The sequence below is a fragment of the Pyxicephalus adspersus genome, chromosome 2 (genome assembly GCF_032062135.1).
Source record: "Pyxicephalus adspersus chromosome 2, UCB_Pads_2.0, whole genome shotgun sequence".
Lineage (NCBI taxonomy): Eukaryota > Metazoa > Chordata > Amphibia > Anura > Pyxicephalidae > Pyxicephalus > Pyxicephalus adspersus.
This window is the reverse complement of record NC_092859.1, coordinates 71,062,210-71,075,671: the sequence shown is the minus strand read 5'-3', so window position 1 is coordinate 71,075,671 and position 13,462 is coordinate 71,062,210. Positions and strand designations below refer to the sequence as shown.

The window sequence follows — 13,462 nt, the reverse complement described above, 5'->3', positions numbered from 1 at the left end:
CTCTGTTCTGGGTACTATAATGCAAGTACATGGGTGCCCTTTAAAATAGGACTGAGCTTCACATGTTAACTACAGTGGTGTGAATGCCTCTCCATTATATCTGTCTGAGGTTTTTCCTTCTTTTTTAAGAAAGCTGTATACAAGTGCCTGTAACATTTGTAGCAGTTATAATATATGTAGTAGTTATAAAGTAAAGACAACTTCAAGATTGCATAGAAAAATGTTTTATTTGAAACTCAAATATCTTATAAATCTGGTCCCCTGAATAAAAAGTAATTTCATGCTTCAGTAATCCCTTTTCCCCAAAAGACCACCAACAGCACAATGACTGTCACATGCCCCCAGGGAGCCCTGGGGTTAGGCCCTTTACAGAAGGAATAAACTGTGTATTTACATAGACAAGAAAGGTCATTTGAACACCACAAAAAGTATTGTTATTTACACAGAGGTAGATTTTTGTATTTTGTGGCACACCAATAAGGTAATACAGTACATGTGACTGGCCCATATAACATACAGTATGTCTGGGAGCTGTAAGTAAGGACAGAGCATGAAATGCTGGTCTAGTTATCCCCCTTTTTTTATATTTTTTACACCCCTTCAAAAAACACATTTTAAAACATTATAAATTCCAAAACACACAAAATACATAGCATTATAATGACAAACTGGAAGACGTGTTATGCTCCAATAAACATAAGGCTGCAGATGGACTGCACTTACTTCCCTCAAGTAAACAGCTGTTCGTGTCGCCCCTTCACCAGATTCTCACTTTCATGGGTCCATTGTTTTATGTGAGAATGAAAGAAATAATCTAACTGGCTGGGGGAAAATACCAGGTATTGCCTGAAGGACCTCTCTGGCCTTGTAGAAAACAGGAAGCCACCATGGTTTATACTCAAACACTAAACATACAAAGGCATAATACTAGTTACTAGAAAATATACTCCCAGCATGCACCAGTAAAAGTTTACAATTTTTGATTTGTCTTTTACCACACAAATGTGGTCTTTACCTAGAAGTGTAATCAGTTTGGTAAGTGTCAGCGATGGATTTAGCTGGTGAATTAGGGAAAGCCTGTATGGCAACGTCAGACACTTTTACTGCTGCACTAATGTCTGAATGCTTTGCTACAAAAGTGGCAGTCCTACAGTCCTTGGAATACTACTTTTCCCCAAATGCCCTAAAGAAGAAACGTTTGTAGCGAGACATTCTCCAAAAGGCCTAAAAGGAAAAAAATTGCATGCTCACTAGCAGCACACTATAGCCATTAATACCTACTGAAAGTGTGCAGCGCCATATTTTGTCCTGACTCACTTTTTTTATTCAATGCCAAAGGTATGGCCGATATAAATGTCTGCTCTCGTCAGTCCATTATGAGATTCACTATTAAAATAAGTTAATTTTTTGCCACAAGCTCTTTCAGCCTTGTCAATGAAATCATACAATAAATATAATTTTACATACAAGGTGTCCCAACCATTCCTCTTTTATACAGCGCATTACAATACTACAAAGTAGTTACTGTGCTGCTTTAAGGTATAAAGGTGACTATATAGAGTAAGTTTTAATATCTCTTACCATCACTAAAACACATGTATTTTACAGATGCTTGCTGGCAATATAAGCAAATATATACAAGGCATTTATGTTTTAAAAGATGCATGTTTAGTAGAAATCTGTGTCCTCCATTATTGTACACAGAAACTTGTGAAACATCTCATTTTGCTCAGCTGTACTTTGCCGTGGCTGCTCTACTGACCAGAAACATAAGAATGCCCATAAAAAAAACAGACCTTTCTATTAAAAAGAGAAAAACAGAGAAAAGCCCATTGTCCTCAAATGACAACACTAGATGCTTTATTCTCTTCCCTGACTAATCAGAGTAGGTCCCAGAACAGTGAACAACCACCAGTTCTTAACGTGCTCACATGTGACCCCATATCCAACCCTCAAATATTAACTGTGATCACTGGAGCCTGCATGGAAGCAATCATGGCACATTTATACAGGAATGTAAAGCCTTCCATGCAGGCTCTAGTACAGGAAAAACTGCACAGTAAATTTTGCAGTCAATATTAAATAATAAAGTCCTAACCAGAAATGTAAATAGAAAAATGCCAGAGGATGGCTCTGGCTGCTGCTTGGCAGTGCGAGGTACCCTGGAATTGTTGCCAACTCATTACAGTGTAACAGAGCAACACGGCTAAAAGGATGTGCACGTAGAGGCCATTACAATAGTTCTGAAAATGTCCCTGGAATGATTATCAGAGCATACTTGCATTATTTCTAAAAGGGGCAGTAGAGCTAGTCAATGTTTTTACATTATCAACCTGAAATCATCATCGGCTGCCAACCAACATTTTATTCCGCAGCAATTCAGATATGAATTAACAAGACTGTGGATTTTGGTGTACAACAGCAATGAGCATTCAATTCAGTTTTAGGGCCAAATTTGAGTCCTTGCATTGTGATCATCCGCCTTAATTCCCCACATTGCATAGAACTAAATAGGCTTCAAGATATAAATACAGCCAAATCCAATGAGATTATGACTACAAAATATATGGGCACCATCACAGATTGGGGTAAGGGTAAAGTAATTCTAGTGAATGATGATGCACAGGATAGACTTTGATAGCTGAATTCTTGAAAAATTGTGCAAAAGGTTTTCTACTTGAGAGAACTTTGAGAATTGATCATGCAAAAAAAATTTGTTAGAATAAAAGAAGTCCTATCAGCCTAGAAGTCTACAGCAGAGGTCTCCAACAAGCAGAGGACTGAAGACCAGTGCTGGCAAGTTGAGGACCACAGATGACAGAAGCGGGAATGGTCAGTGGCCCTCGGTACACTACTCTGCAGCTAGTTACATTTTGACATCAGGAGCAGAACCAGCCCTCCTCACACACAGCAGCGTAAGCTGTACACCAGGGGTGTCAAACTCTGGCCCGCAATGTCCTTTTTTCGGCCCCCAAAGAAATCTCAACATGAATTGCAGCTGGTCCGCTGCTGCATTGAAATAGCGCCGCTACTGCAATTCCCGGCATCACTCGCGTCTATAGAGCAGCAACCTCTCTGCCTATGCGTGGCCCCGCATTGGACTGTTTTCTTGACGCAGGGAATTGCATTAGTGCTATTTCAGTTTCGAATTTGATCTGCAACTTTGTCTATGTTTAATTTTGGCCCACTGTGTATTTGCGTTTGACACCCTTGCTGTACAGATACTGAAAACCCCACTGCACTTTTATTTAGAGGTCAAAACATAGGTACCTAGATTTTAAAGTGCATGAAAAGGTCTATGAGAATTGGCTCCATGAGGACAAAAACGTGAAACTTTTATTTAACAAGATAAATTCTCCTTTTGCTTCACCATATTCAACTTTGGAAGATTTCATGGGGGCCAAGTTACCAGTCATATACTACTGAACTGACAACAACATATTGTGTCAGTGCTTGTTCTATAGTAAATACCTTCATACCCTAGGGATACCACTAGAAATAATATTCTATAGGATATAAATACATTTTCAGTAAAAGTATAAATTTAACAATATTTCTGCCTTTGATCTATAAACTAAAATAAATAAAAATGTGAGACAGTCCCTCACTTCCAGAGATAACACATGAGAAGGTGACAATAAGGCACTCCAAAGTTTACCCCTGAGGTGGTGGAGACTTTGCATTTTCTGGGATCACTAAGAACAACAGTCTAAACTATAAACAAAATGGAATAAATAAAGGGGACTCTTCAGAGGAACATAGATGGGATCTTTGTCATTGCTGTTTCTCCACTGCTATACCGACATGAGCATGACGAATGGTACGACCATGGAGCTTGTACCCATCTTGAGATACAGTTGCTATACTTCCAGGTCTTCTTCCTTCAGCAGGAACATGGCAAACAACCTCATGGTCATAAGGATCATAGTCACCTCCCACTGGTGTCATTTTGCGTAATCCGTGTTTAGTAAACACTGTCTGCAGTTTGCTCTCAATCTTAGTCAAGATTTCAGACGTGTCATTTGATCCTTCATTGGTGGCTTTCTCAATAGCGTCCTCCAGGATGTCAACCACCTCCACCAAGTCACGACAAAAGCTCTGGATGCCTGAGGGGGAAGAAAAAGAAAAAAAAACTGATACAAGAAACATATTTCACAGTACAGTTGATTCCCCTCCAGGCTTCCTTATACAATGTCCTTAAACTTTTATATATATTTTATCTACAAGCCAGTAGTGGTCTTCTGATTTATGTGAACCACCTAAATGTTAAAAGATCTTTTTTGTGTTTAATGCATACATATTTTTTTTTATTACAACAAAAAGTAAATTTGATCCACTTAATTCTTTGCGTCTCTACATCTTAACTACTGCTGATCAGCAGCTGATAGTGACAAGAGATTACAGTTTACATGTGAAACTCACAGTCCGTCTTTAAGTATGGGGGGAGGGTATGGATTTCAAAAATGCATCTTGTCCTAGTACTTCCCTTTAAAACAAAGACACCATTTAGGAGAAAAGTTGTTCAGTTTACAGACTGCAGTGTAGTACAGAAGATACACAACTTATCAGAAGGAAGCATCACATACTGGAACTGACAACCCTCTGTGGATACATAGTGAATAAGGAAGTGTTATTTCTATTCAATACTCTGCCCTCATCAACCGAAAGTAACCTTCATTTCCTGGACTACATCCAGCTTTGCCTACAACTTCACACGCACAGCGTGACAAGACATCCGTGTGCAACATGTTAGAATGAACCCTTTTTTTTGTTCTGTTTGTTCACTTAAACCAGGGGTCTGCAACCTTTGGAGTCGGAAGAGCCAAAAATTACAATTTACAAAATTTCGAAGTTTTTTAAGAGCCGCAAAATTTTTTCTTGCCAACAATAAATAGTACTCGCATAAATAAAGTTTTTTGATAAAAAAAATTTTTTAAATTATTTTATAACACATTTGTCGTATAGGACGCACTAACTTTTCCTCCCCAGTTTTGGGGAAGAAAAAGTGTGTCTTATACGGCAAAAAATACGGTAGTTTCACATAGGATGAGAGAAAGAGCCGCAGCGTCCCATCCAAAGAGCCGCAGGTTGCCGACCCCCGACTTAAACAGTCAAACATCATTTACAGCTTAAAATCGTACCAAATAGTTTAGCATCCTCCACAAACTTCTGAGTTCTTTTTCTGACAGTTTCAGAATCGAGTAAAGCCTTCTCATAGCGACCCTAGCAAACAAAAAGATAAATTACATTCTTATCTTCCTTTCAATATATAACCCCTTTAAACAGCAAATATTTACAAAGTATTCCAAGTGAGTCTCCGATAACCCTTGGATTTAAAACTGCAGCGTTGTTAGGCTTCATTATGGTTTTATTTGGCAGGCCATTATAGACACATTAGAGCTGCTATTACTGGCTGCCATCTGAAAGGTTACCTTTTAAAGGTTTAATCCTGCCAAGCACATTGCTTAAGCCATCTTTATCATAGAAATTGGTGACAGATTTCCTTTAAAATCAACTTTCAACATCAAGCCATCACCACAGATTTTTATTTTGGCAAACAAAAATCTTTGCACATAAAGTACCTAAAACAGAGCCCCCACTACATAGATGAGTGTACAGTTTTCTCTGTCACACTAACATGCATGAAAAGGTATGACTGCTAAAATTCAGTGAATTCATCTTTTTATGGTAGAGTAGATATAAAGTGTGGGGACAGGAGTTTTGTACCAAGTGATCTGCAGAGTGCCGGAGTGGACTTTATGGAATTCTCAATCAAAAATGGACACGCTATCTGACTAAATGTTGTACCATAATCATACAATGCAGCCAACATTCTGTTAAAGAAAACCCATCTCAATGTCCTCTTTGTGCCTCAACAAGTTGCACATCAGGTGCATGCAGATCACTTCTATATTACTTTTAGCCCAGGAAAAATTGGATTAGAACTCACTTTTAAATCTTGCACATCCTCCTCCAGCTTCTTAGCTTTCTTCTCTAGTGCCCTCACAGAGAAAGTTCTTTTATCCTTGGTGGTGTCACCACCGCCACTGCCGCTGCTGCCACCACCACCACCATTACCATTACCTGAAGTGGTCTGGTCTCCAGTATTTCTCTGCTGGGGAGCTGTACTACATGCACATACAGAAGACCTGGAAAGAGTAAACATTGTGCGTAAGGAACACAGCAATATTGCAGGATAAACGTAATCTTTAAACAAAAATCAGGACAGAAAACGAAAAGCCTAAAGCTCTTCCTAGCGATAAATGAATTGGAAATGTCGGGGTAAGTCCCCAATGACAATTCTAGTTACAAAAAGTTAAACACATTCTTAATCTTCCTTTTATTAAATCTTTTATTCACTAGGAATCATGTATAATTTTTTTGAGACAGTTTTGATTTTTGTAAAAGCTTCTGCGCACAGAAATGATGATGAATGAAATAATAATGACAAACTGACATGTGGTGTTGGTCTTTTTAAAGCAATGTTATAAACGGTTCCGTCAACACATTGTTGACAAATTGATTCCTCAACTTTCTTAAAAGTCATGCCCTTTGACCTCAAAGGTTCTACCAAGGAGTCATTCTACAGACAATGAAGACATTTTAGTGGTGTCAACACATGTACTGTCCTTGTAGATAGATGGCTAATGAGTTTTGTGTTACCTTTCATCCATGCTACAAACTGCTGCTTCCCACAAAGTCATTTCCAGACTGGCTGAAACTGCAGAATACAGAATGCCAGTGAAGTGGCCAAATTCTGCTGGTTTGGGCAGTAAGGGAATAATGCCATCTAGGAACATACCTCTAGTAAAGGTATTCTCCATATTGCATATTCTAACAAATGCAGGGAACTTGATAATGCCCTGTTCATTGGCTCGTCTGCCCTGAATATAGTTAGTGCCGATCTGACCAACACATTTTCAGCTAAAAGTATGTGGAAAACCCTCCAAAACCCTCACAAACCTTCCTCTATACGGGTCCATCTATGATGTGTATTCATACCTAGACTAAGCACAACCCATGATTTCTACCACAGACTGATTTGCACCTGCCAGTACATCTTCACCTCCCCCTCGCCCCTTCATAAGTTACACAGCATTCATCAGTTTGTTTACATTTTCAATCAATGAATTACAATAAATCATTGAATAATATGTACTGAGCATTGCAGGCCCATGAAACCGAGGATGCAAAGTATTTGTCCCTTCACTCACTGATCTCTACTCCAGAATGTTGCTAGGAATGTGCGATACAATGAATACATTCCTCAACCAGACACTATGGAGACCTTGGTATTCAAACAGCTCACCTTACACTTGTCCCACTAACCTCTATCTGCAAGAGCTAAAAATAAGGACATGATGACCTCTTACGTCATTCATTAGCTATGAGGTCTTCAGTGACCCATTATTGACAAAACAAGTAAAACCCAAAGATAGGAGGAATTCCTTTTGGCCATATTCTCATATCTTTGTTGAACCAAGCTCAACTCCAACTTTTTTGTTCTGAATAGAAAAGAAAAAATGATAATAGTTTGCTTTACATATCTGAAGCCACAATAGTGCACTTGCAGAAAACAATGTATGTATGTATGTATGTATGTATGTATGTATGGGGTTTTATTGTACATCACATGGACAGTTGCAGCATTAGTGTGAATTAACGTCCTGAATGCTTAATAACAGTGTAAATAGTTTAATGTTCACCATCTGACCACATGTACACAATATAACCTCCCTAAAGACAAACATGAAAGCTGCCATTGCACACCTCTCCCTTTATTAATATTTTTCTTTTGTAATCCCCAATATTTCTTTATTTAGATATCTTCCCCAGGATCTACATCATCCCCTCAATTACATGACAGTCAGCTGTAGTGAATGTACAGCGAGGTGTAAATTGTGTAAATCTCACACACTGACTGCAGTGTTATTGCCTGAACACTTATTTCCGAGGAACTAACTAGCATGTCTGACTTCAGAAGAAAGGAGTTATTAATCTTTAGCTGACTGAGCCTACGTGAAGGGGAGAGGGTGCAGAATGGATTCTGGGTGAGGCAAACTCAGTCCTCCTCCTCTTGCTGCACATCTGTTCCATGTGGGAACGGAACAAACTACTTTATGTTTAAAAGTTTACAGCAGTACAATTTCTTCTTCAAAGCAGATTCATAAAACAACCTTAGAATTTAAGAATTCTTTAACACAAGCTAACTGTGCAAGTGAATTTCAGACAATTACACTTATAACAGGATAGGTGAATATAGGTAAATTGATGACATAGTAATCAATCCCCAGAAACATGACGCACAATCAATCCAGCAATTATTATACTAAACTATTGTACATTGGGCTGAAAATGTGTTGAAAGACTTGTTCCAGATCCCAGGACAATGATATGTGGGTAATTAGATAATTATTTTTCGTTCTATTATTCTATGAACAGTTTAGTCTACATAAAACTTCAAATGGAGGTGCGGCAGTAACTGTGTAATGAAGTATTTTGTACAATCTCCCTTAGGTGCTCAACAAACACTAACGCTGCCTACACACCTGCAATGTTTTCTAACCCATCAGTTTAGCTCTGTCCATTTGGGTACCCTAATGCCGTTACATCATACCAGGCACAGCAAAACCATTGTGCCTTCTGGTGACTATTTAGGATGATTCGGTGATCTCTTAGCCACTCTTATCTCAGTGGAACAGCTGATAGGCTGAAAACTTCCAGAATGGCTGGTGGATTATAGGTGGAGTATTTCACACCCAACACCCAACATTGCTGTAACCCAAACTCACCAAAATTAGACAGGTCTCTTTTAACTTGACTGCAGCAGCCAAAATATTCTAAAATAAGTCATTACAATTGTTCTTGGAGGTTACCTGTCAGTTTAAAAAATTATTCAAACTGCAGATTATCATTAAATAAAGCTTTACACAACCTCACCCCTCTGATTATCAATTAAATTTTTACAGGCATTCACATTTAAATTGCATTCAGATGGCCTATGTTGACAGCCCAAACCTGAATACACACAAATGGCAGACAATAACTTTCCCTCGCCCAAACCTACTAGCTAGTGGTCATTCCACCCCCTTAATCCTTGCTTTTATGCACATTAAAAAGAGATTCTTTTACTGGGGCCCAACCTGCTGATGTACAAGTGAAAGTATCCCAGATCTTAGCCCTTAAGCCAGGACACAGGTAACACGTTGAAACTAATACTACACTTCCAGTAAACTGATCTGGATAACATAGAAATTACCATGCATCTTGTTATCTGCCTTCAGGCAGATTTTTGTTAAGTTGAAAATGGCCGATAAGTTCACTAAGCCTTTTGGCTCTAAATAAGATGTCCAAAGCATAAAATTACCATTGTTAAGCACCTAATTTGGGGTAATTCAAAACTTTATATCAAAACAATCAGCTTATGCAAAGACACATATAGGCAGATTCTGACTTTTTGTGAAAGTTAAATCCTATCACATCCACTCTATTAGGCCCTCTATTAGTCATTTAATATGACTGATATTCTACAAAATAAGAAGATTTAGCAAAAAGAAGAGCCAATGTGATTAATAAATTTATTCCTCCTAGACCTGTGAATCTAATGATTACTTTAACGTGTGGTATTTACTGATGCCTTATGCAGTTTATTATCATATGGTCGCACTGAAGTTTCTAGGTTTAAAGATTATGTACTAATTTGTAACACAGCAACTAGACTCTGCAGTGACATCAAGTTGGAAAGCAAATAGGATACTAATCTTATCTGTACACAAGGCAAACTCTATTTTATAGTCTTTGAGACTGGGCGGTGGTAGATCTACCCCAACACTTCAAAAGAGGTCATGAAGTTTCTAAGTGCGCCTCCACTGCTACCATGTGACAAAGCCCATATATATTATTATAACATAGATCCTTCAGCTGCAGTATGTGACGTCTTTCAAATTCAATGCACCCAAACTCACATCAGCCAATGTATACCACAAAGCAGTGTTTTATAGTGCATTGCTATCTAGTCTAATCTAGTAATTTTCTAGTCCATTGGCAAGTAAATGAAATTATTGGCTGCATACAGCAACAGAAAACATAACCGGCATGCAATAGACAGGCCTGGCGTTACTGGGCCCTTACCTAAACTAATTGTGTCACATCCAATCCCAGCCATAGCATGGTGGATTATATTATTAAACAGTATTTATATCGTGCCAACATATTACATAGCGTTGTACATCAAACAGGGGTTGTCAATGACAGAAACAGGGGAGTAAAAGATGACCCTGCACAGAAAAGCTTACAATCTAGGAGTGTTTTCTTTCTTCTACAAAAAAAAAAAGAAAAGAAAATGCAAACAAAAAAATTGTGTGATTACATGCATTAAAAATAGATGACGGCTGACCAGAAAACGTGGCACAAATGTACACTCAGCTAATTAAAAGAGAATGAATGTGTAAAGCACAAACATACAGCACACTTATGTAACAACGGATGACCATGTGACCACCAACAATCACACAACTGGTGGGATGTAAGTGGAGGTCCCAGGTCAGGAAGTTTCTAATGATCCGCTGGTAACACATCCCTGACACATTCCTAGTGTTATGTAAACAGTTATGTCATGATACAAGGAACCCTTAATCTTCCTGGGCAGGAAAAATAAAGAAGTAGTAAATAGTACACACATATGTGGGATATCCTGAGGAATGCAGACCCTGGTGTGTACTCACATCTTATTTACATGTGATAAACTGGCTCCATTTATCTTAAAGGGCTGAAACCTTTGTCTAGGGACAAAGCTGTCCCTAATCTAACCTGCTCTTTAAATCAATGCAAATGTCTCCTTTTTAGTAATGAATGAGCAGATGTGCCAACAATTACTCCCCCACACTGAACAATAGGACAATGGAGGTTTCTGGTCCACATGGGCACTACAGACAATACCAACCAGCTGCTAATAAGTGCTGCAATCACTCAACAGCTCAGAGGGGAGAACACCTATGAACTAGACAATGTCTTCAATTCGTCCATGTGTGTGGTCAGGTTATCAGTACAGCTATACCGAAGGCTTCACTGACATTCCCATACATAACCAATGATCACAGGAAATAAATGTACTGATTATAAAAAAGATCTCTAAATATAAATGGCTGCCCAATATGGGTGATACTTGTTTGGATACACAAACAAAAGAAATATAAAGTTTTCTGTATCACATGAACGGCATTCCGTTGGCATATTTGTCTGGATTTCTTGCGTGGGTGTTCAGGTATTTGTTCACATTAAAAGCAGAATTTTGTGTTTGGCCAATCAAAAACAAATAGGAGCTCTGTGATTGGCTAAAGAGATAACCAGCATTGGCCAATGAGAGAAATGGCCCCAGTAGTAAAGCACTGACCATGCTTCATATGAACATCAATGGAGGGGGCCCCATATTTTGTTCTGGGGCTATTGGAATAAAACATGTTGCAGGAGAGTGATCGATACCCTCATGATGAGAGCCTTGGCATATCTTGATTGGAATCTGGATTTTAAAAGACATTTTCAGCCCCTTTTTGAACCATGACCTAAGTAAAAAATGGGTCTCAATGTAAATGAAAATGCTGGATGCCATACCGATCAGAGCCAATGAACAGAACAAATACTTTTCTGTTTTCCCAATAAGCCAACCCAATCACCGTACAAGGAGATTTATTTAAACAAATCTTTTAAAATATGAATTTCACAACTGAAGGCAATTGATTAACAACCAAAAAACAAAGGCTTTATCCCCCCACACACATGGCTGGGCTTTTCTGCATACATGACACATCTCTAGGACTTTCCCTGGAAATCGGGACAAATCGTAGCAGTAATCCCTTCCAATTAGCAGGAAATCACAATAAAAAAATTTCTACCCTCCCCCTACCAGCTCAATGCTCCTGGGTGGTCAGCCAGCACTATGTTGCCATGGTAACCAGAGGGGCCCCCACTCGACACACAGACCACTACGTACACATTACACAGTTCACTACAACACAGGGGCAAGGCCGCCTATACATTCCTTATACAATGGAAACATTTATACAATACTGACAACTCCAACAACTCCCTCCGGCCTCCTCACCTGCTCTGCCAAGCTCCATGTCTCAGTAGTACCCGTAGCTGGTCAGCCACAGGTCTCACTCTCACTCCAGCCATCATCTTTCCTCCGCTCTGTGTGTCTAAGCAGCAACGCCGCGCCTGCGCAATATGTCTCTGCTGGCCCCCCTTCTCAGGACCGAAAGGCCAACAGCCAATGGAAGCAGGGAGGTGTGTGAGACTACAATTCCCAGCATCCAACCCACTAAATGCTAAGAACTCGTGGGCTGCACGAGCCTTGTTGGCGCTCTGCCAATAGTAAGAAGTTGCGTGTGAAACCCCGCCCACAGCTGAGACTTCTCTGTGTCAGCAGCTGCTGTGTGTATCCTTCACCCTGGTCACATGGGAGACTTCTATGTCTGAGTTCTTACCACAGGAAGACCCATGTGTGTGTCTGATACACAGTGCAAACATTAACTACATTTCTGTTTATAAAACATTTATCCCATTACACTGTGCTCTTGTAGAAAAAATTGGGTCATATCTCCCCTCCTATTGTGTGTTAATTCCCCCACCTCTTAGATTGTAAACTCTTCGGGGCAGGGTCCTCTCCTCCTGTGTCACTGTCAGTATTCATCTGTCAATATGCAACCCCTATTTAATGTACAGTGCTTCGTAATATGTTGGTGCTATATAAATCCTGTTTATTAATAATAATAATAATCTGTAGAGTAAATCGTGCTGAAGTAAATGACCTACCTGTGATTATGCTAGTTTTAGGCTTCAAGTAATGAGTGCAGCCATTTTATGCAAAGGGAAATGTAAAACTCCGTCAGTTATTGCTGGGTAAAAACATCTCTTGTCTTAATGACCAATGTCACAAAACAGAAACGATAGGAAAATTTTAATGCAGCATCCAGCTCCAATCTAAATCTAGAATCTCAAAGAATCTTCTTTAAAAATTGCAAAACGTCCAGTAAACAAAGCAACGATCCTGTGCTGAGCACTCAAAGCAACAATCCTGTGCTGTGCAATCCGCTGCTAAACTTTTTTCAGAAGATCACCTGGGTTCCCCAAAGTTCTCAGAGATTCCTCTTGTTAACCTCCAAGTAACTAATGTGTCCAAATAAAAAGCATCACATAGAAGAATAAAAATAAACTATAGTGTAGCTGATAAGCCAAATAAAAAGGGTCAGTCTCAAATACATCCCTGCTTACAGTTGCCAAACAAAATTTGTACACCCCATATGTGCATAAGCAGATAAAACACAAACAGCTGAGCTCTTATGTGTCACTGAACACCAACCTAACAGCAAATATTTCCTTTAGCTGTCAATTAACAAGAATTTTCTCCAAAGTGTTAACTGCAACTTCTTAGCTCCTTCACATGAAAAACTGATATGGGGTC

At 39.1% G+C, this 13,462-nt stretch overlaps 1 protein-coding gene across 1 annotated transcript; it reads right to left on the bottom strand.

Annotated features, from left to right (window-relative positions):
- Positions 1-208: 208 nt before the first annotated feature.
- On the bottom strand, positions 209-12,250 carry GRPEL2 (GrpE like 2, mitochondrial). Its single transcript, XM_072400967.1, has 4 exons — positions 12,101-12,250; positions 5,951-6,149; positions 5,142-5,223; positions 209-4,106 (listed from the first exon to the last, which is right to left on the bottom strand). Exons 1-4 carry the CDS (start codon positions 12,175-12,177, stop codon positions 3,775-3,777), a joined length of 690 nt encoding a protein of 229 aa, XP_072257068.1. The 5' UTR covers positions 12,178-12,250; the 3' UTR covers positions 209-3,774.
- Positions 12,251-13,462: the final 1,212 nt, after the last annotated feature.

Coding starts and splice junctions, on each gene's coding strand:
- GRPEL2 (XM_072400967.1), bottom strand. CDS start 12,177: ATGATGGCTGGAGTGAGAGTGAGACCTGTGGCTGACCAGCTACGGGTA. Junction 6,150..12,100: donor CATGGAGCTTGGCAGAGCAG/GTGAGGAGGCCG, acceptor TACTCTTTCCAG/GTCTTCTGTATGTGCATGTA. Junction 4,107..5,141: donor GGAGGATGCTAAACTATTTG/GTACGATTTTAA, acceptor CTTCCCCCTCAG/GCATCCAGAGCTTTTGTCGT.